This window comes from Artemia franciscana, chromosome 9, assembly GCF_032884065.1.
Source record: "Artemia franciscana chromosome 9, ASM3288406v1, whole genome shotgun sequence".
Lineage (NCBI taxonomy): Eukaryota > Metazoa > Arthropoda > Branchiopoda > Anostraca > Artemiidae > Artemia > Artemia franciscana.
Window position 1 is genome coordinate 49,429,294 of NC_088871.1, and position 15,638 is coordinate 49,444,931.

Here is a 15,638-nt window from a genome sequence, read left to right on the forward strand (position 1 = left end):
TTCTTTCATCCAACAATGATCATTTTGCTGTTGCTTCATCTGCCTCTTTGGTACAGCTACCTAGAAATAATTTTCCCAAAATGCTGGGAAAACATTTCGGACGAAATGGTAAATTGAAATTTTGGGAAAGTACGGCATGCGTTGTTTAAGAAAGAAATTAAAAAAATAAACGCATAACAAAAACGCCTGAAGCCAAGTACCGCAAATCTGTGTCATTACTTGGCTATACCCCAAGGGCCATGACTCCTCAACGGAGAATTTTTCCAGAATAAGAAAAGCAAATGGCCAATTATTAGAACATGGAACTAGCTGAAATTTAGACTAACATTATCTTCATTTCCGCTGCGCTTGCTTTGCACAATCAAGTTTAAATATTTGATTTTCTTATTTACTTAGCAAACAAAGTAATGAAGGCATATGGTGTCATTCCCATGGGCATTGTTTGTTTACTGTTTTTTACGTTGTAGGCTGATTACAGTTACTAGTTATATATATATATATATATATATATATATATATATATATATATATATATATATATATATATATATATATATATATATATATATATATATATATGTATATATATATATATATATATATATATATATATATATATATATATATATATATATATATATATATATATATATATATATATATATATATATATATATATATATATATATATATATTTAGATAACCGACGTTTGGCACAAATCGTCAGTGACATACTTTTGGTATGCTTTGATACTTTTTAGAAAAAGTAAATAAGGACCAACCACATATTTTCTACAGAGATATATCATAAATTGAATTTATTCCATTATATTGTCTTTCTATCTAGAGCTAACCCAACAAAATTCGTCTTCTAAACATTTTTGGACGATAAAATTTTCTCCGTTGGAATGGAACTATTCTATGTCCATTGAGTTTATTTTTCGAGGAGCTATTTGGAATATTAAAAAAATACAAATTCAAGCTCATAACTGTTTTAGCACAAATTTAGAACTAGATACACAAGGTACAGTGACGGTAATTTGGACATAGAATAGCTCAATGATTACAGGATTCAGAAAAATTATATTCCACCGTAGCCATACGATTTGAGATGTGTCAAGGAAATATCAAAAATTCCAACAAGTACCCCAGAATACACCTTATAAGTTAGTTACAAAAATATCTTTGGCACATATATGGCACAAACAAATTTCGTCAAAGAATATAAATATTAAATACAATTAAACACATAAAAAAATGCGTGAAGAAACATATTTTCTTCGCAAATGAAATAATGACAATATTAAAACAGAGCTTATCTTTTTTTTTATTCTGGGGTTTTCTCAATTAAAGTCAATGCCATATTGAATTTTGACAACAATCAGAAAAGGCCAGACATTTAAAATTTTCATTGAGAATATTACAAGGATTTACAGAATTTGGGTCAATGTGGTTGGGTCAACTGTTCTCTATCCCTCTTTTTAATGCGATTGCCCTCCCGCGTGACCTTCATTGCTCCCCTTTTTTTTCGTGATTTCAGCTGTATCTAATAGGTCGGGGCTCAATCGTAGACTTACTAATTTATAATAGACAACAGGCAGCATTTTTTTACCCACTTTTTCTTATGCCTCGCCATTAAATGTTTTATAGCATATAAAAAACTTTGTTAACAAAAAAATTCAATATTTTCCCATTAATATTAACAACCGAATTGAATTAATTTGCAATATGAACAATTCATTTCCAGTTTCTACTGCTTCTGTCTATCTTGAATTGAGCTCCGAATTGAGATATTAAATATTCAACAATGCTAAATTTAAATATTCAACAAAATTAGAAAAGCTTCAACACCGACGGTGTCAAAAGCTTATTCTATTTTTCATCAGTACAAAAAAGAATTTAAATAATCATAAGTCATTACCAGAATTAAATTTTAAATTTTAAATCGCATTTCCGAGATAACACAAGAAATACCAACTTAAGAATTTGCAAGTTGCTTGGCGTTCAATACCAAAATTGAAAATGAGTATCGCTAAAATGTATTGTAAAATCAGGGTACTTATATGATATACGCCCTACCTAATGTTCTTCTGATATGCTGCTCTAACACTCAATCCTAATGATATATATCAAAGTAAGATAAAAAGATAATACTTTAGAAACAAATTTGGGCTATACATTTGCACATTAAGGAGGAGGGGAAGGGATAAAGTATAATGGGTCTGCATGCCTAATGTGTTAGGTACAATTATTCTGCATATTCAGTAGTAAGAATTGTTTTCTAACGTCACACTGTCCAAATACTTTACCCCCATCCTACCCCCTCCCTAATTTGCAAATATATAGCCAAATTATATATTTTCCATATATCATCTCACATCTCTTTATCTTGTCTTACGCTAAGACGAAAGAAACTAACGAAAAAAAAACAAACAAACGATTTTATAATGCGTCAATGAATGAACAACTTGGGCGGTAGGGCGTTTATCATACAAATACCAAAATCACCTAGAGTTCTTCTTTTGATTTTTGTACAGCATCTGGGTTACTTCCTTCGTCCCCTTTACCCCCCAAAAGGCTACAATTAGGAAGATCTTCTCTCGAACCCTTTTTGTCACATTCACTTATTAAAGTAGAATTAGATAATTTCTCCAAGTCTATAAGCTCAGAATCTTCCGTGTCACTTATATAGCCGTCTTCGCCAACGTACCGCTGAGGATAGACTAATAATGGTGCAGCTGAGAAGGCGTTCAAATTACGAACAGGAAAGTGTTTGCTCCATTCATCTCTGAAAAGGGTGAAAATTAAATGATTATTAGTAGGTAAAAAAAATATAGGGCTGCGCAAAAGACCTTGAAGAACCCTTTCAACACTTACTTCTACTTTGCAAACAAATTTCAAGTTTTTATTTTTACTAAAGCAATATAAAAATATAAGGAATATGCAGGGCTTGCATCCATGTTACTTTAATATTGTATTGAAGATTATAGTGTTCAACTGCACTCCAAAATTTTTTAGGCTATTAAAAAAGAACTACAATGGATAATCCCCCAGGATTTTTCCAAATACTCCGCCCTAGGAAAAAGAGTAGACTAAAGCCAGTTTTTTTTTCACTTTTTTATCATGCAACCCTTTTAATGATGGTAAGGCCACCACCAGGCACGTAAAGCCATAAAGATTCCGAAATTTCATGAAAGGGAGCAAGCTCCTATAGCCCCCATCCCACCTTGCATAAATGTCTGCCCGCTAGTGTCATTTAACCAATTTTGCAGTCAAGTTAAAAACATTCGCAGTCAAGGGTAGACATTCTTACTTAATGAAAATTAACCTACCTTTGGTGTTCTTTATAATAAAAAACCTTGACATTTGCATAGTTGCATTGTTTTGTAACTTTAAAACTTTCTAATTAATAGCTTTTAAACTGTCTAATTAATAAATTAACCTTATAGTAGCAGAAACAGTAGAAACACTTCCCAAAATCTACATTTTGCTAGAGGAAAATCACAGGTTCTCTATAGATAATTTTAATTCTCAATATTTTGGCAGATCCCTCCAGGCATATGGCAGTTTTTGAATCTGCCCTTTTTTGCAACTGCAACAAAAAAGATATTAGCTCATTTTGCTGCGGAAATTTGGGCGCATCGCCCAAATTTTTCTAGAAGGGCTCATAGAGCAAAAACCTTTCGGCGGTTCAAAGACAAACAAATTTTTAACTCAATCCCCCAAGCCGTCGTCAACATATTGCAAATATGCAATTTTGATAAACTTGCATTAATTTGGGAGACACATTCAATACAACCAGGTTTATTTTTAATATTTAAAAATATTATTTTTATTTTTTAATTAAAATTACTTCATCTACGAAACTACTTAAATTAAAAAAAGTAATCAAAATGGAAGAAGCATCAAACGAAAGAAAAGTATCAAAACGATATGAAAATTAAACTTCTTGTTAACAAGAGTGCTTGATTTTTCTCTGATATCCCTTTTTTTCAATATCCGACCATTTTATTCAGTAGTTTTTCTCAGAGGAGGAAATTTGCCTCATCTTTCCAACACTCTGTGCAGATATATTTACGACTAGTTTCCGTAGAATTTGTTTTGTGTAGGTTTCAACTCTACTTTTAACCGCTTCGTCTCAAGGACAGCCTGGATCCTCAGGCCCCTGTTATGGTGTGAAATTGACTCCCTGAGTTAATGATAGGGGTTATTACAACAATCGACTAGTATTGCAATGATAACCAGGGCTGCTACCAGATATTGGCACGGAAATGGTGCTGCACCGCTTATTGGAGGGGAAAGCCTCGCTGGCGCCAAATATTGTAATGGAATGCCTCGCGGTTACCACTACTGTACTGTACATATAGAGTATGTTAGTACCATTTTACGGTATACCCTGCTCCAGGGTATGGTAACGTGATCGAACGATCAAACAAGCCAAACTCCAGGCCAAGGGTGCACCCAACCTGGATCATCACTAATATCTTTAGCCATCTCTTTGTGAACAGGCCCCCTGTCAAAATACTGGTGAAGGTATTTCCCGCTAACTCTTTTCCTACCCTGCCTGAGTTCCGGGAAAAATGATCTCACCCAGCTGTTGAAAATAGCTTACTTGTATTCTTCCAAAGGTCACTTGACAAAACATACATATATAATATATATATATATATTATATATATATATATATATATATATATATATATATATATATATATATATATATATATATATATATATATATATATATATATATATATATATCAACTCTGAAAAAACTAACGGAAAAAAACTGAGACTCTCTAAACGGGGTCTCAATGTAGACTAAAAAACAAAACACCACTTTCGTACAAAAGCACTTTCTGTAGGGTGGACCTTAGATTGGACCTGGTCAATCCGCTAAATTAAAGTTCAAATCCCTGTCTTCTTTTGCATAATATTATCTTATCTTATTCTACTATCTCATTCTTAATTTTTCCCTCAGAATTCAACTATTTTACAGATTTTTTGATTAGATCCCCCCCCCTTCCTCAAACAAAATCTGTAAGTAGTACCCATTACTAATAGTTAGGGAAAATTCACAAGCCTTTGAATTTTAAGATCCAAAGAAAACTATCTTTGTTTGTACTATCTCTGTTTATTTTTTGATGTCTTCCCTCTTAGTATTTGAAATTTCACATAGGTACTATATAAGGAGAAAAAATGTATGATCACTAAAAAAAAACACACACCAGGATATCACTATAAGTGTGAGATGACCCGGCTGTTATGGCATCACAACTATAGCACAGCTGTAAGCAAACAAGGAGAAATTGGTAACTACTCAATCATTAGCAAATTGGGAAACTAATAACGATCGAAAACCGCAAAGCCAACTTTTACACATAGTAGATATGAAACAAATAATTAAATACTTAAAAATAACAAAAAAATGAAGAAAAAGAGTTGAAAAAAAACTTAGGTGATATTTGAGTCTTATTTTCTTTTGACACACACTTCTTCCCCGAAGACCTTAGATTAAGCACACCATAGCCTTTAAAAGCTGACGTTCAAAACAAGAAAAAAGAACAGCCTCTAAAGCTAAAAGGAAAGGGTGGGGGGCGATTGCCCTCCAGTCACTTTGTCTCTTAGAAAGGGCACTAGAACTTCCGACTTCCAATCAAATGAGCCCATCCAAAGTTTATGCAACCACCTGTTCCATAATAGCCTTATATGCCCCAGGACATAAGTTACAACCCTTACCCTTGGGCTCTTGGAGGTTGTGTCCACCCTGGAGCTATTTTTATATGTTCTTTGGACTATTGTGGCCTTATCTCCCCAGAATAAACTAAGACAAATCATTCCTAAGAGAATAACTAAGCCCCTGCTTTGGATAGAAAAAATTGAGCCTTATTCACTTTTGACACACACTTGTTTCCCGGAACACCTTAGATTAAGCACACCAAGGCCTTTAAAAGCTGATGTTCAAAACCAGAAAAAAGAACAGCCTCTAAAGCTAAAAGGAAAGGGTGGGGGGCGATTGCCCTACATTCACTTTGTCTCTTAGAAAGGGCACTAGAACTTCCGACTTCCAATCAAATGAGCCCATCCAAAGTTTATGCAACCACCTGTTCCATAATAGCCTTATATGCCCCAGGACATAAGTTACAACCCTTACCCTTGGGCTCTTGGAGGTTGTGTCTACCCTGGAGCCATTTTTATATGTTCTTTGGACTATTGTGGCCTTATCTCCCCAGAATAAACTAAGACGAATCTTTCCTAAGAGGATAATTAAGCCCCTGGTTTGGATAGAAAAAATTGAGCCTTATGCACTTTTGACAGACACTTGTTTCCCAGAAAACCTTGGATTAAGTACCATGATCTTTAAAAGTTGATGTTCAAAACAAGAAAAAAGAACAGCCTCTAAAGCTAAAAAGAAAAAGTTACATTTAAGATTAAAATCCCCTACACTGCAAAAATGCACACTCCTACAATACATAAAAAATTGGTTTCTTACTCAGGATTCGAATCGAAAAAATTCCATTTTCCTCATGGTTTTTCATTTTTAAAGGATGGGAGCTGGGCCCTTTGGAAGAATCTTGCACGTAGAGGAGGAAAATTTCACCTCTGCCTCCCTCCCTATGACTGGGTAAAAATTCAAGCTTATTAAATACCAACCAAATAGATCGAGCATTAAGAAACAGGTGAAGATTTTTAAATTATCAATAAGGTAGCTTTTATTCTACTTTAAATTAAATACGATGGCCAAAAAGACATATAAGCCAAGTCTCAAAGAAAGTTCAGGTCAGGTTAGCCAGGCTGGCAGCCAGCTGTTCGCGAGCAAAATTGTGCGTTTAAACCGTCGCTTTCCAGAGCAACTTGGTTTAATATTATAAAAAAAGCGGTTGATCTAGGTGAGTGAAAATCTCCAAGATTTTTTGGAATTTTTTAAATTTAAGCTAAATATCAAAAATATTAAAGTGCTACTAAATATTAAATATTAAAGGAAGTTTGTTCGGAAAAGAATTTTGTTTTCTGCCTGTCGGGCATGACATAATAGAGAAGGGTCCATAGTGCAAATAAATCTAGGTACTTACTCAGGATGTTTATTGAACATTATTGGGATATATTCATCTACTGGCACTAACTTCTTCAGTGGTTCTCCAGCTAAAAGCTTTTTAGCACCTTCATAAGTAATCATATAACTAAGAGTCCAATAGCTATAGTCAACTTGGGATAAGGTCAATGCATTTTCAACCCATTTTTCACCTTCACGCAAGCGCTTGCGACCAAGGTATCTATAAAGAAGAAGCACAATTTATTAGTATAGCTAATTAATTACGGCTGATTACCATGGTTATAGCTACAATTGACAGTTCCATTTTCAATCCACCTAAAGGTTCAGCGGCAGATACGGGGAGGGGGGAAGGGGCACAGGCCCAGACGGTTGAAAGTTGCACTAATAACAGGATTGGAGGGACGAGAATATAAATGGGGGAGCCTAAGCTGCAATGGTGCCCCCCAAACACGAATTCTTCACCAGCCCCTGCAATAGCTTAAATGCGAAAATGTACATAAATTGCATAAAAACGAATATAAGAAATATAACTATATTAGCTGGTGGTGAGATTTGCAAAATTCAGCGGTAGGTCTAGTGATTATCGTACTTTTTGGCAATACCATGCGAGGCCCCAAAAAAACAGGGCTTCTAGAATATAGGAACTTAGAAGGGGGAATGAAGAGCGAAGCAGTGAATAGATGCAGGGTGATAGGGGAGCGTGCGCAGCCTTGTTATCTTCAGTTGGATTGGTGCCGTGATTGGTGTCGGTAAGAATATTAATAGCAATAATTTCCCTAACTTTAACAGAGAAGAATGATCACCCTTCAGAAAATTCAGTTGCTCTATCTTTTAAACAATTAGGGCGATATTTAGTCTCCGAATCAAGGGGGTTCTTTTGCTTCTCTACAATAATCGATTTAGCAGTAATTAAATACAATAAACAAGTTTTTTTTTCAACTGAAATAAGAAGCAACATTAAAAATCAAAACGAGTAGAAACCATTATGTATATGAAGGGGTTGCCCACCTCCTCAAAACCTTACTCTTCACACTAAGGTTTTGTAGCACTTCTAAAAAAACTTATTTTTCTAATTAAACGGCCCTTGTGTTTCAGGAGTCGTTCTTAAGAAATTGAGACAAAAAGCCAAACTTTAACGTAAATATCGGGGCAACCCTTTCATAGATGGAGTAATTGATGTTGGTTTTGAGTTTATTGTTGATCCTTACTTTCAGTTGAAAAAAATTGTTTTTTTAATTTAATTTCTGATCGTTTTACAAATAATGCCGGTAAATCGGGCTCCCTCTTCATGAAAAACTCCCTCCCCTCAAGGGAAACTCATCCGTGGAAAGTTCCTCTCAAGTTAAATACACAACCTCCCCATAAAATTCTCTCCAGCGAATTCCATCCTCGCTGAAAAACATTATACATAAACAACGGCTAAACTCCAATCTTTTTGGTCACACAAAGAGCACTAGAAATTTTGATTTTTGATCAAATGTCTCGGTCTTCAAGGATCATTGGTTCGATACGATTACCCATGGGGAAAACATACAGAAAAAACAACAAATAAATACGCATCCATAATCTCGCTTCTGGTAAAAAGTACAAAACTCCACATTTTTGTATATGGGAGCTATAAACCTCATCAGTAGGGTCTCTAATATGCTGAATCTGACGTTATAATTTTCAAAATCTGAGCAAAATTTCTCAGGTTCGTAACTTTTGATGGGTAGTATTAAACTTAATGAATTTTATATATTCTGGATCAGCATCACAATTCGATTCAATTGATGTATCTATTGTTATCAAGACACTGTTCCCTAGAGTTTCAATTATTGAGCATTATAACTTATTACCATGAACTGTCTGAAATCAATGAATTTGTCTTCAAAAATGAAAGCAGACCTATATTCCAAGATTTCAAGAGGTCGAGGATCAAATGCTGCAGAAAATTCGGTGATTTACAAAAAATTCCAGCTTAAACTTCATTAAGGGTTGCTGGGGCGTATCAAACAACTTTTAATTCTGGGAAGGGATTGAAGTGAGAGATTCTATTACCAGTTTGTTTTTTTTTTTTTTGGGGGGGGGGGTAATTTCTGATCCATTTAAGGTTTAAATTTACCCTTTATTTTTCAACATTATTTTGCCAAATTTCTATTCCTTTTTTTGGCATAGTTTTTGTTTATATTAGAAATCCTCTAAAGGGCTAATATAGAAATAGGCCACTTAATTGACGTCAGATTTTTTTTTATTGATATGTATTTTACTTTTGGTGTTTCAATGCTGAAAATTAGATTCAGTACAGACTAGAACCCCTAACCTATATTGTGTACCCTTGAAGCCTTAATTAGAGAGCTTTCACGAAAGCGACTCAATAATAAACATTTCACCCCAGTCTCCAAGGCATGGCTGAGAGATTAAAATCACGCAACATTCCACGTCAGCCTAAATCAACAAACATGTTCTGATTAGAAAACCAGCTGGACTCGGGAGATGGCTAACGGAGACAAGAATTTAGGCAAAGATCCAACTTGACACCTCACATATTAGAAACCTGGCTCCGTTCTAAATGGAACAAATCCGAAAAGCCTTCCAAAACCAGAATGTCATGTTAGAAATAGATAAGAAAATTGTTTTCTATAAACCAATCTTGATTCTAGAGGATTTGTTTACAGACTAACGGAGGAATTAAGTGTAAAATGAAATTTCAAGGACAGTTGAACAAGGGTTTCAGGAGCAGCAGCTCCCTTCCCTCACCAAGACATAAAATTCGTATGAAGAGCAAACTCTTGCAATATCTGAAATAAATATGGCATCTTTTTTTTAACATCTAATTCTTTAGCTTATACTCCAATAGAGGATCTTTTAAGAGACAATCATTTAGGATTTTAAATAATTCTGACTCTGGATTATTTTATCTTAGACTGGTCATGGAATCAAATATAAAATCGGTGAGTATGAACGCCTGAACAAGGGTAAAAGTTAGCAATCTCCTCCTCCCGGTGAGACCAAAAATGCACATTAAATGCACCCTTGAAATATCTGGAATATAGTATACTTTTCTTCTCTAAAAGATCTTCTTCTCCATAAGGTCTGAAATATCATGATATTGACTGATCTTGATGGAGTATAGGCTGCTCCTAAACCGGCAATGAAATACCTTGGCCTTCCAATCGGTGACTCTCTTAAATCAACTAGAAAGTTCATCATCCGTCATTTCTAGTTCCTACGGTAGCATAGTATCTAACAAACTTCGTCTTAATCGCCGGCTAATGGCTAAATTGTATAACTCATATGCGCTTCCAAATTTGTTTGTACCTTGCCCCTTATTGGCGTACCTTTTCAGCAATGGAACTAAATCAACTCCGGCGAATTTATTACGCGTATAATAAATATATCCTTGGCCTTCCCCCTTGGGGAAGTAGTTCTTGGGACACTTACTTATGTTTTCTTGTTTCTTTTTAATATTTCACTTTTCAGAACACTTTTACGAGCCATACTCATTTAATAAGTTTTTTTTTTTTTAAATAAGAATTTTTTTTAGCAGAACAACTTAATTCTATGAACAGCTAACTCTCCGAATTTCACTTAAAATTTCTCAGACATGGAAAAGTATAAAAACCATGTTATTATTCACCCCAAAATAACCATAGAACATGATTTCTGATAACCAGATGACTACACTACAACACCTACTTAAATTAGCCCTATTGTTTTTTTTTAGCCAGTTTCGGGTCGCCTGAAGGATTCACAAAAAGCTGGGATGAATCTTATCGCACTTGGAAGATTATTTTCTATTCTTTTTCTGCTTTTTTAAAAAGGGTATTTACTTTCATTAGAGACACAGACAGAGCTATTTACAATGGACGTACTTAGGGCACACACCTAGTGAAAAAAAAAACACAGTTAATTAGTTCGATTCAATTTTTAAATTAATTTTTTAATTTAATTAAAAAATTATAATTATAAAATAATAATAAAATTACAATAAAAAATTAATAAAATTATAATATAATAAAATCTATAATATAATATAATAAAATTAATATTTATTATATTATAATATAATTTAATTAACATAATAAAATTATAATAAAAATTATAATGAAAAATAATAATTAATATTTAAATTTCGACTAAAAGTAATAATTAGTTCGAAAGTGAAAAGATCTTAATAAACTTTCATCTTCAAGATATGAAAATACAAAAGAATACTTAGTAATATTTTTTCATCTTTTATTTATTACAAAGAGAGGTATTAAACTTACATCAAATCCCAATCTAAATCCAGATCCCTGGCTTCGTTGACAAGATTCCTTAGCTTTTCTCGGAAATACGGTTCAAACCGAACGTCATCTTCCAATATTAATGTAAAAGCTAGCTTGCTTTCGACAATCTATTCGAATGAGAAAAGATTAATTTAAACAAAAGCTGTTTTATTTGATTGTAAACATGACAGGATTGTCACTTTTCATAGTCGTAGACTGACTAGTAGATTACGGAGTATTTATCACTTGGTAGCCATGAGTATACAGCAAGAGAAGCCATGGGCATAAAGATATTATTAAAATGAAAATACTGATATATGGATAGAACTCTTAATAAGATAGTGAACTTTGAAAAAAAAAACTGTTTGTACGAATAGTAATAAAAGCCCGAATATTTTGGCTTCACGCCCGAACGACTTTATCAAGGAAGAAAAAAGAAGGATAGAAATAACAAAACAAGCTTGAATCAATTAGCAAGTACATAAAAAGATAAGAAAAAGCATAAAGGCTATACAAAAAGGAAACACCAAAAATGTCGCATTTCATAAACTTCCGTTTTGAATGAATAATCTGGTCTGGTCATTGATACACCTGCCAACTTTCGTCGTCCTAGCTTATCTGGAAGTGCCCGAACTAGCAAAACCGGGACCAACAGACCGAAAGACAGAAATTGTGATCGCTATTTGTCACTTAATAAATACCAAGTACCATAAAAAGAAGAAAAACCAAAAAACTCGCATTTCATAAACTTCTGTTTCGGATGAATAATAAGTGTTCTGAGCATAGCTACTCCAACTTTGAAGAGGGGGCATGAGTTTCTATTGCAAGCTAAGGGACTCCAGGGCTGTATAGGGTTTCTTTTTTAACCACTTTTACAGAACCCCTTCTTACGTGTTCCATGTATGTATGAAAGAATGCTGAGTCCAGAGACAGTGCAACGATCAAGTTTTTGGGTTCAAATATACCCGAATTCAAGACTATACGCATGTCTAGGGGTTCTAAACCAAGGGGTACAAAACAAATAGGAGCAACTATAGTGTGTTGATTCAATTAAACTGGTAGCCTTACATCTTTAAATATTAACGAACCAAAATTTAAAGGTTCAAAATATCGGCATCTCTTTCCATAAGTAAGACGGACTCAATATCCCTCAAATGGTGTTCCTTCTACACCTTATTATTTCTATCATTTTGTACTCTTACCGAACACAGATATGTAATTGAAACTTGAGAGAATTAGAATATTAATAGAGGTTTTATCTGAAGATGATCAATTTCGAAGGAGGAAAATATAAAGCCCTTGCCAGGGTTGCCCACACTAAAGCGTCAATTGATGTATTCCTGAAGAAGACCTTGGTAGCAAAGTAAAGAGCGTTTTTCATTGCCAATTGCTAATATCACTATAATATACTAGGGTAAACGCCACGATTTTTAAACCCAAGTTACTAGCTCTTTGAGACCTGTAATGGTCGTCTGAAAAGGTCAATAAAAGGAACCGGCAGATTTTGCACCCCACCAGTCATTATCTCGAATTAGTAGATAGCATCTTGATGAATAGATTTATTACATTTTCATAAAGGCACATGCGCAATTTTTAATAATTTCAAAATTAACCCCCCATCCTGGTAGTCCTCTATTTTGTCTTTATTGAAACAAACTTCATATTTGGAATCAAAGTAGTTTTTTCTTTGAATCGATACCTAGTTTGCAACATTAGAGGGTTTTTTTCAGGATTTTAATCCCTCTCATTTCTTATCAGAGGATTCATATGTGAGAGACCACCCCAAGTTCAACGATTTTAGTAATACAGAAAGAAATCAAAAAAGGAAAGAACTGCTTTCTTATTGATGCGAAAACAAGTTTACCCATTGGGAAACTCTTTGAAACAAAATTAAGGCTAGAATATCTAGAAAATTAGAAAGTTTATGATATTAAGATAAGATCAGAATAAGACTATGGGCGAATATATTTGCTTTTGGAGAGTGGGTTCGTCTTTACTAAGCTTTAATAATAGAAGATAAATAGGATCAATATTGCTCATTATTATTCAATATGGTCCAAAATCATTATTCATTGCTATTAAAATGGGTCAACAAAGCTATATTTCAAACAAAGTAAAAACAGCCCTTAATACCCTTAGACAATTTCCCACCGATTCTCAGCACTTTTAAACCTTCCCTCCACTGGAATGTTTCCATTGTTGCGTTTCTTTTTGGAATTGGTCCCTATTTGAAATTTTTTCACAAATTATATTTTGTTTTGATGTTTTTTACTCACAAAAGGCACTAGATATAGAAGTTTCCTATCAATTGAGCCCTTAAAACATCTTTTGCGATTTTTTAGCGGCCCATTAGCGATGAATAAAGAAAAAGGGAGAGAAAAAAGGGGATATCACTGCTTCCTATACTAAAAACTGATTTGGTCAAAATGATTGGTCAATAAGATTTGTTGGTCAAAACGAGGGCATTGTATTTAGCCTAATCGAGGTTTTTGGGTATGGTGATTCTAGTGGTGCAGTTTCATTTCGATCGGACACCATTTTCTGGAGTTTCAGGCTATTATTAAGAATCCACGTAAACTTATTTCCGCAACAAACTCTCATAACTAAGATTAATCGAAATAATAGTCACCATTCCTGAATCAGGTTCAAATTGCATTTTTTATTTTCTGGACATTTCTTTTCAAGAAGCATTTTTAAATTTTCTGTTCCAGTGGGCTTTGTTCTTTACTAGATTGCAAATAAGATAAATTCTTCTGTATCCGCCCTTCCCTCCAAGACAAATTCCTAAGGATATTCATGGAGGTTGTGAACATTTCTACCAGAGACGTTTTGAAACGAATATCGACCAAAACGTCTGGAGAATAGAAAGAATGAAAGATTTCTAAATAATATTAGCAGACTTTTGGTGCAATAGTTACAACTCATTCCGGAGAGCCTTTGGCTTAATCTCATTAGGAATTCTTGGCTACAAAAAGCATTATGTCGTTAGAGACAAAGACCACAAAGACTCAATGAAACCCAATACCTACTCCATGCAAGAGAAAAGTGTGAATACAAAAAATAATTTAATACAAATTTTTGCGGAATTACAGCTAAGTCAACTTAGCTGGATTTGACAAAAAAGTTTAATTGCAGATCTTAGATGCGCTCAGAAAATCACACAGGAGAAATTGAGTAATGTACTCCTAAAACACAGTTTTGATATTTTGGAAATGGACACATCCACAAATATATTTTTAGCTAATCGACTAAAGCAATCATTACTAAAAAAAAAACAATGCTCCCAACAAAAATTTCAGTCTCGTCTATATTCTTAAAAAAATTCATAATCCAAAAGCACTTGAAAAGAAGGAGTTAATAAAAAGAATAAGTAAAAAAATAACATTATTAAAAATATTGCAACTTTATTTAAAATGAAAGTAAATAAAAGTAAAAATATAGTAAAATCTAGTAAAAGAGTAAAATATCTAGAGACGATATTCCTCAAATCTAGACTGGTAATCCAGAAACAACAATCTAATATCTAGAAAAATATCTACTACAATAAAGAACTTTTACAGCAAAAGTGGAAGTAGTAGTAGTATGGCAAGCATTATAGTAATTCGAATACTTTTTCTACATTTCTGAGACAAAAATAATGCTAAAAGCATACCTGTTCCCAGAGATTGTAATGACTCAAGAAGCATCCAATTTCACCCATCGTCATTGGCCTTTTATGATAAGGGTCAGCAAAATGGGGTAAAACTTTAATGCCCTTTTCTTGAACAATCGAGTCGTTTAACAACCTAAAAATTGTCACTTTCTTCAATGCAAAGTTTTAAGCAGGATTAGTACAGCATTTAACTTAAAACTCCTCTCTCTCTCTCTATCTCTCTCACTCAACTACAATCTAATTTATTTAAAGAGCAACAAATTTTAAGAAATGGATCAAAGATATTTGTTTTTCGTTCATTTTTTAAGGGGAAGAATCTGAAAATTCAAAAATTAAATTTTAGGCCCAACTTTTCTTAGACGGAGGTGGAGGATTTCAAGAGTGGATTTGAAAAAAAAAATTCTTAAGCCACCTTTTGCTCAGGTAAGAAATGGTCTAGTACTAATATTCAACTGAATGGCCACTGTGTCGACAGAAGTCAATTCCTCTCTTAGATTATAACACAATAATTTAAGGAATCATAACCAGCACTTGCTAAATTCAAACAATCATTATATATAGACTAGCTGTAGGGGTGGCGCTTCGCGCCACCCCAACACCTAGTTGGTGGGGGCGCTTCGCGCTCCCCCCAAGCCCCCCCCCGCGCGCGTAAGTCGTTACGCGCCATATTAGTTACGCGCCA

At 33.9% G+C, this 15,638-nt stretch overlaps 1 protein-coding gene across 1 annotated transcript in view; it reads right to left on the minus strand.

Moving 5' to 3' along the window:
* Window positions 1–1,334: 1,334 nt before the first annotated feature.
* The window catches only part of LOC136031510 (glycosyltransferase 25 family member-like), a 50,303-nt gene continuing 35,999 nt past the window's right edge, over window positions 1,335–15,638 (minus strand). The window contains exons 6-9 of the mRNA XM_065711176.1: window positions 14,957–15,089; window positions 11,305–11,432; window positions 7,074–7,274; window positions 1,335–2,788 (exon numbers count right to left, since the gene is read on the minus strand). Of these exons, the coding sequence (XP_065567248.1) occupies window positions 2,509–2,788; window positions 7,074–7,274; window positions 11,305–11,432; window positions 14,957–15,089 (742 nt within the window). The 3' untranslated portion in view covers window positions 1,335–2,508. The remainder of the gene's footprint in view (window positions 2,789–7,073; window positions 7,275–11,304; window positions 11,433–14,956; window positions 15,090–15,638) is intronic.